General features: G+C 31.8%; 1 protein-coding gene across 2 annotated transcripts; it reads right to left on the bottom strand.

Annotated features, from left to right (window-relative positions):
• Positions 1–5,992: 5,992 nt before the first annotated feature.
• On the bottom strand, positions 5,993–19,303 carry CSTF77 (Tetratricopeptide repeat (TPR)-like superfamily protein). 2 transcript variants are annotated; one of them, XM_016324791.3, is made up of 23 exons: positions 18,888–19,303; positions 18,731–18,799; positions 18,587–18,649; positions 17,998–18,107; positions 17,034–17,134; positions 16,651–16,712; positions 16,422–16,562; positions 16,167–16,295; positions 15,150–15,196; positions 14,934–14,997; positions 13,471–13,591; positions 12,742–12,800; positions 12,583–12,651; positions 11,441–11,581; positions 11,180–11,244; positions 10,716–10,812; positions 9,483–9,542; positions 8,599–8,751; positions 8,380–8,446; positions 8,205–8,300; positions 7,602–7,694; positions 6,904–7,149; positions 5,993–6,440 (listed from the first exon to the last, which is right to left on the bottom strand). In XM_016324791.3, the coding sequence occupies exons 1-23, from the start codon at positions 18,888–18,890 to the stop codon at positions 6,277–6,279; spliced, it is 2,220 nt and encodes a 739-aa protein (XP_016180277.1). In that variant the 5' UTR covers positions 18,891–19,303; the 3' UTR covers positions 5,993–6,276. The 2 variants fall into 2 exon arrangements, with proteins under 2 accessions (XP_016180277.1, XP_016180278.1); XM_016324792.3 differs by having other exon boundaries at positions 7,602–7,691; positions 18,888–19,246.
• Between the last annotated feature and the right edge of the window lie 117 nt (positions 19,304–19,420).

Here is a 19,420-nt window from a genome sequence, read left to right on the forward strand (position 1 = left end):
TTTTTAATTATTTATTTTACTTTTACTCCTCACATGTTTATTGTATTTCACTTCATCTTAGTCTCAATTTTATAGTTAACTTTCAATTATATAAAATTCAATAATTTCTTTCAAAATATGCTTAAATATATTATCTATTATATACAATCATTAGGAAAAACTAACAAATATAAATTGAATATAAAATTTAATTTTAATTTAAACTAAAAACTAAATAAATTGTCAGAAAAATAGCAGCCAATTTTATTTTTAATTTCTCTATAATTTTATTTAAAGGTAAAATTCTCTCTATAACCATTAATATCGCTGATAAAAAAATTATGATGAGTCTCTATAAAATAAAAAATATATAAGATAAATAATATATATAACTTTAAAGTTATTAATCGTAGACTAAGACAATTTTTTAAAAAGAAAATGTTATGGATTAACATGTAATTTTTTATATTTTTATTTTTTTCTAAAATTTTTTAGACTTATCAATATTTAAGTTTTCTGTACATTACTTTTTAAAATATTATGATTTCACAAGTTATAATATGTGATATTAATTATTGTTATATAAATAAAAAAATATGACTTATTTACGCATTGTTTATATTAAAAGAATTTGTAGGAAAAGAAAATGCTAGAGAAGAAAATGGATGAAAAAATCAATTTTCTATTGTTTGGATTAGCAAAGAAATTAAATGGAAAACAAAAAAATGTACGAGGAGCTCATGTAAATTTTTTTCTTCAAAGTTGCGAAGAAAATTAATGAAAAAGTACAAACATGGGTAAAAGTACAGAGTTATCCTTTGAATTATAATTTGTATATAATATATAAGAACATTAATGTAATTTTACTCTATTATAATTTTCTCTCTTCTTAGTTTTCCTTCCATCCAAGTAAAAGAAAATTTTTTCTCTATTTTCTTTTCATTCATTTTTTCTTCATCTAAATAATACACAAAAGAATATACTTTTCTTTCCTCTCATTTTATTTCTTTCCATTTTCTTTCCTCTTATTTTCCATCTTATATCCAAACAATAGCTTAGTATTTATCCATTTATCTTTTATTAATATTGTTATAACAAGGATACATCATACATGTGATTTTATAAGAATGATATAACATAGACTTTGATTATCTGAGAATTTATTGAGTGATTGGAATAGCTCCACGTTACAAACCAATGAATGCTAGCAATAAGGATGATCACAAAAATAGCCAAAACGGGCATTTGCAGGAATTACTCGCATTTTGGGGCTAGATGGGGACCCATGGAATCCTCACAACATGCCACGCGAATATGGATGGGGACTGGGGGTGGTAAACGGGCAAAAACCTATCGGACCGGCCCGCGTAACCCGCCAAAAAAGGTAGGCTGGGCTAGAAATTTGAGACCACCAAACTTAAAAAGTCTGCCTAACCCACACCGCCTAATCTGTGGGTTTTGGCGGGCTTCGGCGGGGCGGGGTGGGGCGAGCTTCCCTGCCGGCCAGACATTTTTTTGTTTAGCCTATTTTTTTACAAATTTCTATGATGTTATTGATCTACAAGATGATGAAGATGATAATTAAAGATGTTCTAAGTTATATTTTGGATTATGTTTTATGTTTGATTGATTATAAACTTGAAGATGTTTAATTATATGTTTTGGACAATATTTATTTTGCTTTGGACAATGTTGTTTTTTTATTTTGTTTTAAAAAACTTGGTTTATAATTATGTGTATTACATATTTATAATTATAAAGACTTTAATGTTTGTGAATTTAGAAATTATAAATTTATTGAAATGATTGTAAAATTATATATAGTGTTTAATATTTAATAGTTTATAAATAAAGAGTAAAGTATCGTTTTTGTCCCCAACGTTTGGGGTAAATCCTATTTGTGTCCCTAACGTTTAAATTGTCCTATTTGTATCCCTAACGTTTATAAAAGTGATTCAATGTTATCCTATTATCAATTATACTAACAAATCATATTATATTTTTCAATTATTCTCACTTGAATGTATTCATTCTCAATTAGGTCTCACTTGAATATGATCGATTTTAATATTATACCCACTATTTGTGTTTAGATTCAATTATGTCCCTAGAAAAGTGAATTATGTAAATGTTGTAGGAATTAGTTTCAACTTTTGATGAGCTATTTTTCGGAGTAGATCATCGATTCTATCCAAGACATTTGTATTCTAATTTCAAGAAGAGATTTTTAAAACTCAAACTAAAGCGTTCATGATGTGTAATTGACGGCAGGATAACATTGAATCACTTTTACAAACGTTAGGGATACAAATAGGACGATTTAAACGTTAGGGACACAAATAGGATTTACCCAAAACGTTGGGGACAAAAACGATACTTTACTCTAAAATAAAAAAGAGATTTGGCGGATTTGGCCCACCAGCCCGCCGTTAGACGGGGTAGGGGAGGAATGCCTCACTCGGCGGGGTGGGTCAGCTTGCCAGATGGCTGACTTTTGGCGGTGCAGGGCGGGCTTCTCCATTTGCCACCCCTAATGGGGAAGCTCGCTAGCCCGCCATTAGGCGGGGTGGGGGTGGAATTCAGGACCGCCTCACTAGGCGGGGCAGGATGGGTCAGCATGTCAGGTGGCGGGCTTTTGGTAGTACAGGGCGGATTTCTCCATTTGCCACCCCTAATGGAGACATGAGTATAAGTACTTGTCACATGGAACCTATTAAATACATGCGAATATAAAATTACTAATTTATCCTAATTTATATATACATAAATCTATTTTTTAAATTTAGTAACCCTAATGCCTGCCTCTAATTTGAATCCTTCCTTTTTCTTTTAGACCTATTCTCAGCCTTGATCCCTTCTCTCTCACACACACTTTTTCTGCCTCTTAAGTCTGTCACTACGTCGCTTAATATCGTCTTAAAAAATTATGTTATGTTATTACGTTAGAATATGTTTTTATATTTTTTCTTTTGAAATGTTATTTTCATAATGAATATGTTATGAATTGTATTAAATTATATTGAATTAATTATTTTATGATTATTATATTATATATTTTTGTGTTAATTTTTTTTAAAAGTTTTCAAAGAATATTCGTATATATTCGAGAAGATCTGCATTCTCTAAGGGATATTTAAAGAGGGACTTGCAAAGACGGAGAAGGGACAGGAGTATTTTTTTTTAAACAGGAGCGAGTGATGAAAAGGGGGTTTGTCACGCTTTCCTGAGTACCCATTATCATACCTAACTAGCAATAGAGATCCAATCTGAGCCGATTTGAGAGGGACATATGGACTACATCTGCATTGTGCCTTTAAGAAAATGAACTTAAGTCTGATTTGAGATCTTAAAAATGGGCTTGGATTGATCTTACTTGCATTGAGATCTTACTAAACCTAAATATATCTTAAATTAATATTTTAAGTTATTGTTATAACAACTACTATACTATTTAATATTATAATACTTAGTATATATAAAAGTTGGATATATTTACAAGAGATTTTTTAATTCAAATTAAAAAAATTAATTATATATTTTTTTAGTTTTAAATATTATTTACTAATATAACAAAAAAATAAAAATAACAATAATCACTCACATAATTAAAATAGATAATCCTATAATATATACATGACACTACATATATTAAAGATTATTATATATGATTAATAATTTTTTTTTGTAATGACTATTTATATAATTTATTAAATAATTTTTTTATCTTAATATTTAATGAATTTAACATATAAAATATTATTTAATATACAAAATAAATAACTTAAGTCATCATCTAGGACAATAAATATAATAGTACAAATAATTACGTACTTAATAATGGTAAAAAAAATATGTAAATAGTATAAATTGATATTTTTTTAGTATAAAAATAATAATAAAGTTTATTAATTAGGTTAATTATATAATTAAAAAATTATGAATAATTTTTTAAATAATAATAAAAAATAAGATCACTATTTTTATATATTACAAAGTTTATGAAAAAATTTTGGATAATAAATCAATCCTTAATAGATTATACATTAGTCCTATCAAAAAAAATAAATAATTAATACATTAGATATTATTATTTACTTACTAATATAATATTATCGATTATTAAGTTTATAATTAATTTTTAATCCAATTTTTGGTAACTACAATTTAAATGATTGAAATTATTAAATGTTAAATATTTGCACCTAACTAATTTTATTTTTAATTTGTTATTGAAATTAAAAAAAAAGATGAGTTGTTAATTAATTCTAAATTTAATTTTAGTAACAATGTGATCATATTGTTTTGACTTCAAGAATGAATACGATACCAACAAATAAAATTGTCCCAAGTAAATTTTAACAAGGACAAAAGTTCATAAGTATTGCTATTAATGAAAAATTAATCTATTTTAAAGACAAATGCATTTTTTTTCTACGAATTTCCTAACTCGACAAGTCGAGGACTAATCCACTAAATATTGATGCTCTATTTATTAAGAGTCTGCCACTAACTAATGGATTGTTATACACACAAGGCGAGATTCGAACTCCAAATACCTGCTTAAGCGTATAAATGAGATGACCATTCAACCAATATAAATTGGTTAAAACAAATACTAATTATTTTTAATATTTTAAAGTTGTAAAATATTTATCATAATAATGACTATATATATTTTTTATTTAATTTTTTAATAAAAATTTTATATAATTTTATGTATTATCCAGTGCAGGGCACGAGAACATACACTAGTTATATTAATTGTTAATCATTATACATTAAATTAGCATTTAATACATAATTATGTTAATTATCAATAATTTTTTTTATAATTATACATCAAATCAGTATTTAATACATAATTATGTTAATTATCAATAATTTTAATTTTCAATCATTGTAATATAATTTTAAATTAATCGTAATTTTCAGCAAATTGATATTGATATCTACCTTAAAAAATTAAAACAAAAATTTATGATTCTAATCATGATAAAAATGTATATGATATGATAATAGCTTATTTAATCACGACAAATATATGATGTACAACGTAAATAATAAAAAATTAACTTAATAATAACTAATTTATATAATTATTTTTGTTCTAATAAAGGATATATATAGTGTTTTTTTATAGTTCATGAGTCTAAATTTGAGAGTCAACTCATTTTTTTAATTTATTATTTTTCCTTGACTACTTTATAGAATAAAAATGTATTTTTCGTTTTTCTTAACACAACTTTGAGTACAAAAATCTACATCAATCCACAAACTGAAGAATTTGCACAGCTAACTTATGGGTATTTCATAACTAATAAGTCTCAAAAATTAATTCATTTATTTAATTATTCAATTTAACAAATATAAAAAAATCCTAAACATGAAGAAGTTTACCGCCCGCACATCGCGCGAGTCTCATTCTAATCTAGATAGTAATATGTTATTCACGATGGAAAATTGGGTTAATAATCAAATTAATTCCTGAAAAATGAGATATTCTTCAAATTCATCCTTAAAAGAATTTTTCAATCAAATTGATCCTTCAAATATTACAAATTAATTATATTTGTCTTTCAGTGACTCTATATTCCTAATATAACTTAACAACTAAATTGATAAATTTTTATAAGCATATATAATCAGCGTTTAATTAGACATGTTAAATACTATATATGTTATTAATTAATATTTTACGTTATCAATTGTTGACAAAAATTGTTAATACAGTCACTAAAAAACAAATATGATTAATTCATAATCTTTGAATGGCCAATTTGATGAAAAAAATCTTTTAGAAATAAATTTAAAAAATACCTTATTTTTCAAGAACTAATTTGATTATTATCCATGGAAAATTTGATCCTCCTTAGGTAGTTGCTTGCGGCAGTAATGAAGTATGAACACAACACAACACAGTACACAACTACACACACAAAATCTAGCTGAAAAGTGTTCTTCAGATGCTATCATGGAACTTACATGCTCCATTCATAATACTAACATAAAAATCTTTTTAAAAGAGCAAAAGAGTGGCAAAAATAACATTATAATTGATACACGAATACATGACAGTCCTTTCTTTAGGTATATCAATTTAATAATAGGGAACTGACCAAGCTATAGAGGACAACAACTGCTTAGAAGGGTTTATGTACTTGCACATTTAGTACTTAAATTAGTACACAATAAATTTAAAAATAAAATTAAGAAAAGAAATAAAAAAGAGAGGCTAATGTTACATGAGGGGACATTAAAATTACAGAGGCCTAGGGAAGCATGGTTCAAAATATCGAGTCAACCAGTGCTACCGGATAAATCGCCAGAAAACGCACTTCCATATGAAACCGATCCTGTTTGTGAAGTACTGCTAGCTCGGGCTTTCTGATACTGTCGTATCCGAAAAGCATCTCGAGGTAATGGCTGGCTCTGGACAGTCGTGGTATCATCATCCTCTTGTCCTGAAGATTATGTAATAACAAAAGTCAATTGGAAAATTTCATGCTAGTATTACACAGCACGTCAAAGCATAAAGAAGAAAGCTAACAATAAATGTAAGCACTTGCGAAAAAAATTAGGATAACAGTTCAAAGCACAGGCACATTGATGCAAACAGTTCAAAGCACAGGCACATTGATGCAGGCAAATCGAAAACACGAGTATGTAGGGTAAGTATCCTGCATTATGCAAAGTTCATGGAAGAGCTGCATACAAATGGTATAATGTAGGCAATCTCACCTAATGCAAGCATCAATGGTTGATTCTACTGTTTGAAATTATGACCACATGCCTAATTTTGACAAAGAATCATTTGTAAATAACAATGCCTAATTACAAGTGTGATTAAACTGACCATCCTATCCCTTTAAATATGCGCATGCAAAAAATGGAAAATGCAAAGCATGAAATGGATGATGCACATACTGTCAAATTCTTTCCGCTTCCCATAATTTCGGTTACTGGTTGGTTTCAAAGATAAGCCACTTGGAACTGGGTGAGGCTTGCTTGAACCAGAAAGTTCGCTTGTAGCAGGACCAGATGGCAATTGTGCTGGAATCCCTGCTTTACCACTTTGCAATGGTGTTGGATTCCCAGCTTTTCCACTTTGTCCTGGTAACTGGTCACTCTGCAAGCAAATTGAGAGCACAATATCCACATTTGGCGTCGGGCCTGGAAATTTCAAAAAAAGGTTGTAGTCGCAAATAGGTATGTAAAAAAAAAAAAAAAAATCATTACATCATCCTTTAACCCAACATAGTCTAATCATTAAGGAGAGCTGGTAATTGACATGCACCACATGGTATCAACGCCTCTGACCTAGTGATCATGAATTGAACATTTCTACCCAGTTCTTCCAACAACAATAACAACCGAAAAAGGAAGCACAGTAGAAAGCATCCAACATTAGGCAAGGTCGTGGGAAATGTCTGCACCCAAAGAATGTAAATGTAGGCAGCCTAGGGCTTGAACCCGTAACCTTATGGTCACATGAAGATAATTAAATTGTTGTACTACGGCTTGAACCAGTAACCATATTCCCATATTGCATGTTAAAAAAAAGGGTATAAAAAGCACACTCAATAATGCATAAGTAATCATCGTATAGTATTTTTGAAAATTACCCTCAACAGCAGGTAGGTTAGCTAAGAATGCAACCAAAGCAGGGGGTGCAGCTTTCAGAATTTCATCAAATGCATTTGTTCCAGCACCTGCTGCTGGAAAGTGAATCAGATAAGCTCCGAGATTAAAATAAATCCATATGTAGTTGGATCTGGAAAGAATAATAAGTGCTAGAAATGCTACATGTGATTAACATGTGTGCCCTCTGAAATAGCTGAGTATTAATCATATATTTGTAACTATGAAATATTGAAATGCATTTATTTCCTACTTCCTAGTAATATTTACATAGTGCTGCTAGTCACTGTTACATGAAAGTATATTGATCCTAAGCATTTCTTCCAAACTGGTATTTCTAATGTCTTATGCTCCATGTCTAACAACTTTCCTACAAATTTAACAATAATACGTCACTTAATCATAACTTGTATAGAAAAGAAAACGGAGCTAATAGTTCCTTCGATTAAGCTTTTCAGAACTGTCCCTATAGTATTGGATGATGAAAGTGTTATCCAAATGAGTTTTACCATGCCTTCTTTATTACTTGAGAAAGATGGAAAACCTCTTAAAAAGACTTTTATTAAGATAAAGAAAAGATTAAATACCAGGATTATGTTTCGGATCATATACTACCATCTTTGAAGTATCAGGATAAACAACCTTTGTTGGGGTAGATGAGACGCTTTGCATAGATGCTTTATCTGCATTAACAAAGTAACATTTACCACAAACTGAAATCCTAAGGAAGCAAGAGATAAGAAAGAATATAAATATTAATACCTAAACGAGCCATTCCATTAGGTAGAGCAGACTTCTCCAATTTGTTATTTAAACTTTTGGAAAGCCACTGGAGGGGTAAAAATGAACATTGAGTTAGTATATATAACAGAAATAATATCATCAAGACGGGATAAGTAAACCAATGAAAAAACAACACCATAGTCCATAGGTGCTAAGAAATATGTTCAATATTCATCTTAAACATAAAATAACATGTACCTCTTGCCGAGATAAATGATCAAGATCATTAGAGGTGCACGGCCACAGATCCATGTAACTGTATCGTGACACAACATCTTGCAAATTACTCTCTAATGCTGCTGTTCCATCTTCACCTGCTCCAAAAAGTGCTTCTTTTCTTCTTTGCTCAACCTGTATATTATACATGGATAAATGATCCAAGCAACTCGCACTAGTGCAATATGCTCATATGCAACAACTATAAGATTGAACTTCATAGTAGAGCCCTGGAGCTAATGGTTGAGATATCTCCATATAATCTTAAGGTAACAATCATATGTTCAAGCTGTGGAATCAACTACCGATGAATGAATCTTATTAGATTGCCTACATTAAATCCTTTGGTGTAGTCCTTCCCTGAACCCAGCATAACAAGAGATGGTTTATACCCGGTGCCCTTTTTATTAAATAACATCATTTTAATGCATTTTCTTGCCATCACTCAAGATGTTTCCCAATATTGTCAAAGAAAATCAAAGTTTATCCTGTTTTTCCCTACTATTTCTTGTCTGTAGCACATAACATTGTTATCCATAAATTAAATTACAAAAGAGAATGATGACATGGAATCTATACTCATTACAGCACTTAAATTATCTGCACGTATCACCCATGTATGAGAAGTTTAACCACCATCCTCTTCCCATCAATGCCAACTGATCACTAAACACTAATCCATGTAAATTGCAAAGCGCACAACTTATTATCCAAAATTCAACTATCCTATTATTTTCCATCAAGACTGTTCTTATCAAATGATAATGATTCAACAAAGAAAGAAAAATAATAATAAGAAAATAAACCATGGTGCAGTGCAAACTAGAGATAAATGGGTAAATGCTGCATAGAAACAAAGTTGCTACCTTGAGCATGCTAGCAAGATCCCCGTAAGTTTGCTCAAACTGAGTGAACTTTTTCCAAATCTGCGAAAGAGCAACAACACATTAAACATACCCGCCTAAATAAGTACATAAATTAATACAAGGTCAAAAGTACTGAGTATTATGGAAAAATCATCACAAATATTTCCAAGAACACAATAAAATATTCATGTCAATCTTTTTCGTCGACTTTGGCCCTCATTTGAACTCATGTACCCTTTCACCATGGTTTTAACTTTCACCGCTTAGAAGTTAGAACAGATCCTTCTAAAAATGATTTTTCTTTTTTTCAAATAAACGAATCACAGATTTACATAAATGATGTTCAAAAGTTCCTAAAAATGATGAGTTCATGTCAACTTATAAGATCCTACTATTCTATGATTTCTGCTAAGGCCTTCAATCCAAAAGTTTAATATTAAAGAAATGCCAAACTAAACTAAAATAATGTATTAGTTCTCAAGACCTGCCCAAAGAATCGCTAAAACAATATGCAGCCTTTCATCCATATATAACAAGAAAAATCAAGGATAGTAGATTTACCACATGAAGCTTAAAATTTCCATTACATTGAAAAACTTGAATTATTTGTTTTTCTTTCGTCAATATGGAAAGGACTTCTCTTTAAGGATTTTTTCAAGGTGCTAACTCTTTCATGGTAACACAAATAAAAACCTTTTAATTTTATCTGTTTAAGGAAAAGTTGAAATGTGTTACAAAATGAATAGAATTAAGTTATACACTCCACTTAAATCAGTTCACAGGCATACAATGATGTTCTGCATTACAAATACTTGTTTTAACGCAATTTCCCTATTCGAATTGTTAGAAACAGCCATGTGGTGGAATGCAGAACCACTAGACTTCCATTAGGAGTAGTTGTGTTTAGGGGGAAAAGGAAAAAACCTAAATCACTTTTAAGATGGTTTTTTCCCCATAAAAGAGAAGTAGCATTCAAACAAATATTTGATGTAAAGAGCCCAAATGTGACAAAATTATTAAGTGCAAATGAGAATATTTATTCTATAGAGTCCAAGCAAATACTAGCGTACACATGCATGGTTAATGGTTCAAGAAAGATATAAAATCTGTCGTCATGCAACTGTTCTCAAAATGGAGCATAAGCCAGATCATATAACTAAGTACTTAAAAGATGTGTTTTCATTTTTCCCTCCAAAAGAACAAGGAAACAGCGAAGTAAAAAAAATGGCCTACCTCAACCGATTCCTCAGGTTTAAGTGTACTTAATGCCCTCTCAAATAAAGCTCGTATATTTTGGTCATCATTCAAACGTGTCAAGAAATCAGCATATCTAAAGCATCATGAAAACATTCTTAATACTCAGTCAATAATATTTTGAATATGAAAGGAAATATTTTTAATAGAAATGACGACATGCACAACCAGTGAGGCAATAAGATATCATCTAACTCAGGGAAAAAGAGGTAGTACAAGATCAAAAGAACTAGTACAATTTTTGTTCAGAGACAGCAAAGACATAACAATAAGAGGCACATAAACCAACATTAGTGGATGTATGTTTACAAAGATCCAAATATTAAGAGAGCAAGCTAGTAGAACATACCAAGGATATGTTGAAGTGATTAGATTTAATCATTATGATTAGATTGTATGTTTATGATTAGGTTGATTCAATGATAGGAGGGAATATAACTCACTCAAGAATGTAAACAGGCTCATGCATAAAGCGTTTTAGTCCAGCTTCAAAAACATTATGTGCCATCTGCATGGAAAAGCCGGGAAAGTAATCATATTATCATTTAGCCTTTAACTAATGAGTCTCATCTTCTTCGCTAGAAGACATTCATCCAGAAGAATAGTTATTGTAAAGCACATGAATGTATGCAATACATATAATAATCTACTAACATTATAAATACACAAAGCAAAAGACATAAATAAAAGGAAACAGGTAGGACCTTTGGATCTTTGTCAAGACAAAAGGCCATTGTAGCATAAGCAACATAAACATGATATGTGCAACTTGGAGATTTGCGTGCATCCAGAAAGTACTTCCGGGCTGCTTCAACACCTTCGGTTCTTCGTAGAAAACGAATGAACTGTACCATGAAAGAGATGTCACTTCTTTTGCAAGGATAACTAGCGGGGAGACAAAGAATATAAAATGCTCTACACAAAATAACTTCATTTTTCTTAAATGAACTTATTGCAGAGAATAAAATGTGAATTTTATTCTTTTCAGCACAAATATGACTTCCACAAGTTAATCTAAATGACAGTGAAATGTGTTTGGAATCCATCATCAAATGCAGTAGACAAAACATATGGGCAAGCATAAAGTTCTTTCAAATAAGATGCAGAACAAAGCATCTAAACTTGAAATTCTGTCATGCAGGAAAAGTTCTAAAATTTGATCAATGATTTTCAATTCATAAAAAGATGGGAATAATGAACATACTTGGAAATTATCCTTAACTAAAATTTATGGAGCACTAAAATTAGGTAAAATTACTCAGTAAGTCCTTGTAGTTTCACCAAAATTCAATTGTTAAACTACCTATTTATCTCTGAGCTTTCAAAAGTTTACACTTACTAACTCAAAAAATACAAGCTAATGCTCTCACACACTGTCTTTTATGACAAATTTGTACTATTGTAACTAAGATCTAAAAAGATCAGTGAACCCTCAATTCTTCAAATGATTTTACAAGGTTAGATGCACACTTGGTTTTGAGTGAATTCAGAAGTGATTGATCTTAAAAGAATTAATGCAAATTCTCAAACAAAAATCATATACACTATTAAATAACTATTTCCTGTAAAATCCCCACACAAACTTTGTATCCATTCATATTGCACAATTAGAAATTCTAAATTTTTCAAGCAAAATTATTTACCTCAAATGTAAAATTTATTCCAAATGCATACAATATAAGTATAGGATCATAAATATATTACTCAACGTTTATAATATACTATTACGAGTATCTTTTTAGAAGTATCTCATATTTCAAACTATGCTTATTTGAATTTTGGATGAAACTATAGCAATTCAAAAAGTAGTTAAACTACAAAAATGTCAACAAAGTATTTCACATACTTGAATATGTGCAAGCGATGTTGCATTTACACCATCTCCCAAAATGCTTTCATAGATTTTCTTTGCTGCCTGTTACAAGTTCAAATGTAGAGTTAAATACAAAACAAAACAAAACAAAACAAAGAATAAATGTTGAAGCCTATATTCAACATTGTGTACCTGAATTGCTCCACGTGACTCCTCCAACTCCGCGTAGGCATATCGTAGCATTTCTGAATCTGTTCGGAGAGGAAAAAGATGAATCATAAAACACAATTAAACAAGAGACAATTAGGTGCATCAATCCACGCTATAACCAATTAGCCATCATGACAATATTTTTAGACACCAAATTTCCAAGACCCAACCCCCTCCTTTTAGAGTAACACACTCACTAACCCACCTAACAAACAAAGTCCCTCATTATGTTTTATATTAGCCACCATTATGGTAGGCAAAACAAAGATAAGAATTCCAAATGGATGCTATTTAGAAAAGTATGAAAGAGGCTTATTGGAGTTCAACCACCTAAAGAAAAATAAGCCCCTTTTCCAAGTTACAAGGAACTTAGAGATCTCCACCAAAAGATCCTAAAATAACATATCTAAGCTACGAGTACCACTAAAAGGGGACACCCAAATAAACAAAAGTTAACTCCAGAACTTTATAAATTACGAAAGAAGCAATAGAAAAGGGGGATTGAGAATACAACATGTTACAACATAAATCAGTTTTTGGACCATCAATCTTCAACTTAGGAGATAACTCAAACATTTGTGAAAAGATATTTGAAAAGGCATCCTTATCATAACTTCAATATATCATCCCCGGTAACAAGCTAATCCATGGGACAACAATTAGTCACATACATCAGTTATTAGAATTAAAAGAACAAAAAATACTACAAACCAGGAAGAGCCTTCAGTGATCTCTGAAATACTTTGATTGCAGTGTCTATTGAACCACCTTTTGCATGCCAAGTAGCATAGTCATACCATACATCAGGATAATGGTACATATACATCAGACACTGAATACCAATACAATGCATAAGAAATTTCACAAACATAAGAGAGAGGAGGGGGGGGGGGGGATTGAATAAGAGGATGACAATGTAATTACTTTGACATCTACACATCAAGAAGAATAACTATGTCTTATCCCATTAGGCGGGATCACCACATGGATATGAACATTTTAACAGGTACATGTTTCATTTGATGTCATCTGAAAAAGAAGGAGCAATGGGTGTTGGCAATATTGTGTCTAAACGTTACTTTGGTAGGAAAAAAACTATGGCGCTTTCCTTTAGCATCTCACTCTCTATGGCATCATGTTATCAGAGGTAAATATTATAAACAATGTTGGGATACTTATGCTGCTATCCATGCTACTCATTCTAGCCCTTGGAAGTACATTTCTCAATGTTGCACTACTCTTAAACCCTTGCTTTCCTTTAAGGTAGGTGATGGGTCATGTTTCAACTTTTGGGAAGACCATTGGATAGGAGATACCTCTTTTAACCTAGCCTTTCTTTGTCTTTATCATCTATTTCCTTGCATAATTCTCCTATTCGATCCATTTACACTACACAGGGTTCTTCTTTCTCTTGGGACTTCTACTTCTTTCATAACCTAAATGATATGGAATCCTCTAAACTTTTGTACTTAGCTCTTGTTGATGATTTTTCATTGTCTTCTAACCCTTAAAAAGGGTATGGTCTCTTGTCCTCTTGCAGTTTTAGGTGTAAATCCTTCCAATTTCTAAATCAATCCTCCAATGTAACCTCTTTCCATCTACAAACCCATTTGAAAGTCCAAAACTCCCTCTAAAATAAAATCTTCTTTCTGGACAGTTGTGCTTAACAGGATTAATACCAATGACATGTTGCAGGTTTGAAAGTCACATAAGGCTATCTGCCCTAATGGCCTAATGTGTGTGGGATGTGTGGGGCAAAACTCAGAACCTTGACATCTATTTTATGCACTTCCCAATGGCTATGTTTGTTCAATGAAAATTCAGAATCAATTCACATCTTTATGCGTTGCCTGATGGATGTGATTTAATGGAACAATTGTTTCGCATCTTTGATGAATGTTGGCTGTGCCCTGCACCCCTAGATCAGCTTCTATTGACCAGGTTTGTAGGCTTTGGCTGCAAGAGGCAAAATCTTTGTAGCACTATTTGGATTATTTGGTTGAAGCATAATGCAAGCACTTTCAATGACAGATTTTCTAACAAACATGTTCTAGGGGAAAGGATATGCCTAGCATGTCTTTGGTGTAAAGCTCATGATGTTTATAGGGAACCTCTCCTCTCAAAATATATATATATATATAAAGAAAGAAAGAAAGGAGTATAGTTCTCAATACCTGCTCATAAGTAAATATAACTCGTTTGTTGGAGGATGCAGCATCTATTCTCTGTGGATTTCCTCTGAAATGCAAAATGAATAAAATAGGTAAAAGTATTAACAACACAAAAATCAGAACTGTCCTATCTTTGTACTAAAATTTAATATTTATTTAGATCATATAATGAGCTATCCCACAAAAGGTTAAGCCTATAGGTAGATTCAAGCTTCTCACTTTTCAAAGGATAACAGCTTCTTCCATGCGATCCACTGCATTTCTTCCTGTTAGAAGTCATAAGCAAATTACCACCTGTCACAACATGTAATTAAAACATAGTACTCCATAGATAGCACCCCCAATCTCTATGAACAATGTGTAGAAGTATAGAAGTACTCTTTCAAATTCAGATCTAAAAGTACAAAAGAGAATTAGACATCCCCACAAAGAAACAAAAAACAACCAAGTCCTATATGGATAAACCATGCAACCCAATAGTTAAATCCTTTCTTACGAGAGAAAAACAAACTTTTTTTTTTACTATAAAAGGAGAGCTCTGGCAACAGTCTCAGTTTCCCTCCCATTTTCACGGCATTTAGCCAAATTACTATTCTTCTCTCATTATTATATTATTATGGTTTGCATTATCATTTTCTTTTATATTTTCTATTTCTCTTAGCTGTCACACACATGCCATAATTAGCTTATTGTCTGATTAACCAAGCTAGAATGCACTGTCAGACACAAGAATGTTACCACTTCCATCTGATCTTAAATTGTTATTTCATTTTTATTTATTTATTTATTTCTTTTATGTTTAATCAACGGACTCAACACACATTTAGGAAATTCTAAAGAATATAACAATAGGTTAAAGAATATAGGAGGAAGAATCGATAGAACTATAAATAATGTTAATGGGGTGCTCATTTAGACTCACTTGTGATTGGTAAGAGTATTAAATCCAGATGATGTGACTGTGCTACGTAGCTTAGTCTTTCCAGTTGGATCTTTTCATTTCAAGTTTAAAATTAATGTCATGATTTTATTACTTCTAATTTAAAATTTAATAACTAGTGTGAGAAGAAAATTATAGTCACCCAATCTATTGGACGGGTGCAAAGACTAGTTGGAATAACAAAGAATGGTCAAAAGAGGATAAAACATCATCACTTGGATACAAAAGATATAACATAGACCTGAAAGGATGAAATAGCTAATGCCAATAAGCAAAATTTGCAAAGAACAAGATACCTTGCATGATCCACTTGGTGGTACAGCAAGCATATTCCAATCAATTTCATCAACATACTTCTTCCGCTCTCTGTAAACTGCTCTGGCACTATTGTATTTTGGTTGATATTCAGATATCAGACCTTTAGCCTGTAAAACACCTTAACATAAAATTCCGTGCCTTCATAAAATTCTTATTAATTGCCACAGAAGAAAAAACCAAGCTGAAATATGAACACTATCAGATTAAGCACAAATATATGACCAATATATTACCAACTGACGGCTAACAGAATTTTCAAAATTTTCATAATCTTTCCAAAGTTGTTCAATGTGATGGGTAGGAGTGACAATAGCTTTCTGATAGACTTTCCTCACAGCAGTCATCCGATGTGATTCTTCTTGAGCATTTATAGCCTGAAATAAGGTTTTTTGATATATATAAAGGCTGGGAAATAAATTGTACATTATGTACCAAGGACTGCAAAGGATAAAAGAAACAAACCGGCAAGGACTTAAGAAAAGATATATACTCCATCCACACAGGGCCAGATGCTATGTCAGCTCCTGTTAGCAAATCATTGGAAATAATTGTTAATGAATACATACATTAATTTCATATATACTTACAGACACACATCATTGCACGCCGTGAATACTAACCCACTATGCAAACTGGGAAGAGAAATTATAAAGAGCAAGAATATCATAAAAAAAAAACAAGCAATGATGTAGTCCCTAATAAATTCAGCCATGTAACATGAAAAACCATCTTTCTGCATAGGAAGAAAATAAGTTCTAAAAATCTAATTTAAAAAACACAAAGGAAGCTTCTAAGAAGATAATCACATTCCAATTTGTTGTCTAAAGAAGAAGGAAATAACTTACCAACATAATTTAGCATAAAATCAAATGCTTTTCTTGTTTCTTCTTGACCTTCCATGCCTTTCTTGTCATTGACCTTTCTAATGAATCTAATGTAACAGCGCCTGCAAAGAGAAAGATAAGAAACAAGATGAAATATTTGATAAGAAAAACACAAACAACAACAACACAGGTTGCATTTACCGCGAGAGCCACAAAGTATGATATTTCATCCATCTTCAAAAACAATCTAGTAAAGATAATAAATAGAAGTAACCCAGGATAGAAAAGACACCACAGAATACAACATAACTGATGTATTAACAACTAAGACTGTGCTCATCTTTTATTTATAAAGGTGGATCTTGTTCACAAGTTTTATTATTTGGAAGAGAAGAGTTTTAAGAATTTTATTAACCCCTCAAAGCCCCGATTAACCCCAAATTGGCGAACTTTAAATTTAAACAGATTTGATCTCATTTATATTTTTTATCCCAATTAACAATATTTTTGTCTGTAATATTATATATATTGTTGTGATGTCATTGGTATACTACATATGTGTGTCTAGTAGCCCATCCTTTTGCACAAACCTCCTATTGAACCAGCTAAAGCAGCCATATCAAAACCTACTCAGTGAACTACTAACAAGAAATTCTGTACTAGTTCTTAGAGGGATGAGTTTATTGCAGAAGCTGTTTCAAATTAGGCTTGCAGTCACGGGAAATCACATAGCAATTACTATAACTGCAGAAACTTGTGGGAACACACTTGCTGCCACAATGTTTGCAGACTGCAATTTAGAGCCCTACCTCCCATCCAATGCCATGCAATGCACTGTTGGTCGAAGGATCCAACAGAATAGAACACTAACATAAGAAACAATAAAGGTTCACAACAGCATATTGACAATTTGACACAAATTACATCAAGTAGTAACATGAATGGAAGTTTAATAAACAGCAAGAGCACTAAACAAAAACCATACCAGAGAGGAATCTGAAGGCAATTCAACAAACACCGACTGAAAATTTGCTTGATAGCTTCGTCATTATTTACAGCCATATGTGCCTCCACATACTGCCTCCAAAACTTAGCCTGTAACACAAGCACCAAAAGTAAGCATCATCCGGTATCAATCAGTACCACAATATTAGAGAGAAAGTAATTCATCACAGAACAGACAGTAGTGATCCACTTATACAAGGTGCTGGTGAAGTAACTTCTCATGCATTATGAATTTTATCAATCCAACACAAAAGAGATCTATTAACACTAAATCTTGTTAACTTACAGCATAGTGAAGATCATCTACACTAAATTTCACCGAAATCAGATAACAATAAACGTATAATTGAAGAACCTGTGTTTATGCGTATTTTGAACTGAACATATTAAGTTGATTTTCAAGTATACAAAAGGTATAGCAAACAATCTTGGATTATCACGAAATTTTCTAGAAATGATCTATAAGATATAAGCTTAACTGTTCATAACTTACACCAGTGTTATTTGATCCTTACTCTGAAAGAATACAACATAATAAATTCACACAAGCACTGAACAGGAACACTCACAGATGTTGGAAACAACAGTAGAAGCTGCTCGTATATGGGTGTGGCCTCCGCAATAGGCAAATGCTAAGGAACAGAGAGAAAGTAAAAACATCACAAACGAGTAAAGAATTAAGGAAAGAGAAAAAATAAGAGCAGACTTCAAACCTGGGCCTCGTTTGCCAAAATTTCCGCGGCTTCAACATTGTACTTATCAGCACCTCCACTGGGTTTTTCCTGAAAAAACGACGCAAGTTGTAAACTTTATGTATGCAATTCAACACAACAATAAAGTTGCCAGCTTTAAGAAGAAGAAGAAGAGTACCATGTTTCAGGTTAGAAGAGAAGACAGTGGAAATCAAGCATTCATCGTGTTCAACAGATAAAGCCGGCGAGAAGAGGTGGTTTTTGAAATCGACGAGAAATAACGAAGATGAGAGAATAATTCGAGAGAGGAAGAGGAGGATTAACTGGAAGAGTGGGTTAACGATAAATCACAGGATGTATGGAGATGGGGGTCCTTCGGACCTGAAAAGGTAGGCGGCGCGGCGGTGGGCAGAGATGGTGGATCCGCCGGCGGAGGTGTTGGGCTGGTGGCGAAGGGTAGAGCCGTACAGGCTCTTTTTTGTGTGATGTTGCAGAGACATTAGCATCAGTGCAGTGGTGCGAATGGTTTTGAGGAGCAAGGACAGTTTAGGTATTTTAGATTTAGTAGATTTTTTTTTTTTCACCCGCCGAAACAAGGATTAATTTAGCGTAATAATCAGTGAGTTAATGCCCAAAATTCTCCTAAAATTTGATCCGATTCAATTTAACTTTCAAATTTTTGCATAAAAAATCAAATGTTTTGAAAACTGG

Source organism: Arachis ipaensis, chromosome B10 (assembly GCF_059453495.1).
Source record: "Arachis ipaensis isolate K30076 ecotype BB chromosome B10, ASM5945349v1, whole genome shotgun sequence".
NCBI lineage: Eukaryota > Viridiplantae > Streptophyta > Magnoliopsida > Fabales > Fabaceae > Arachis > Arachis ipaensis.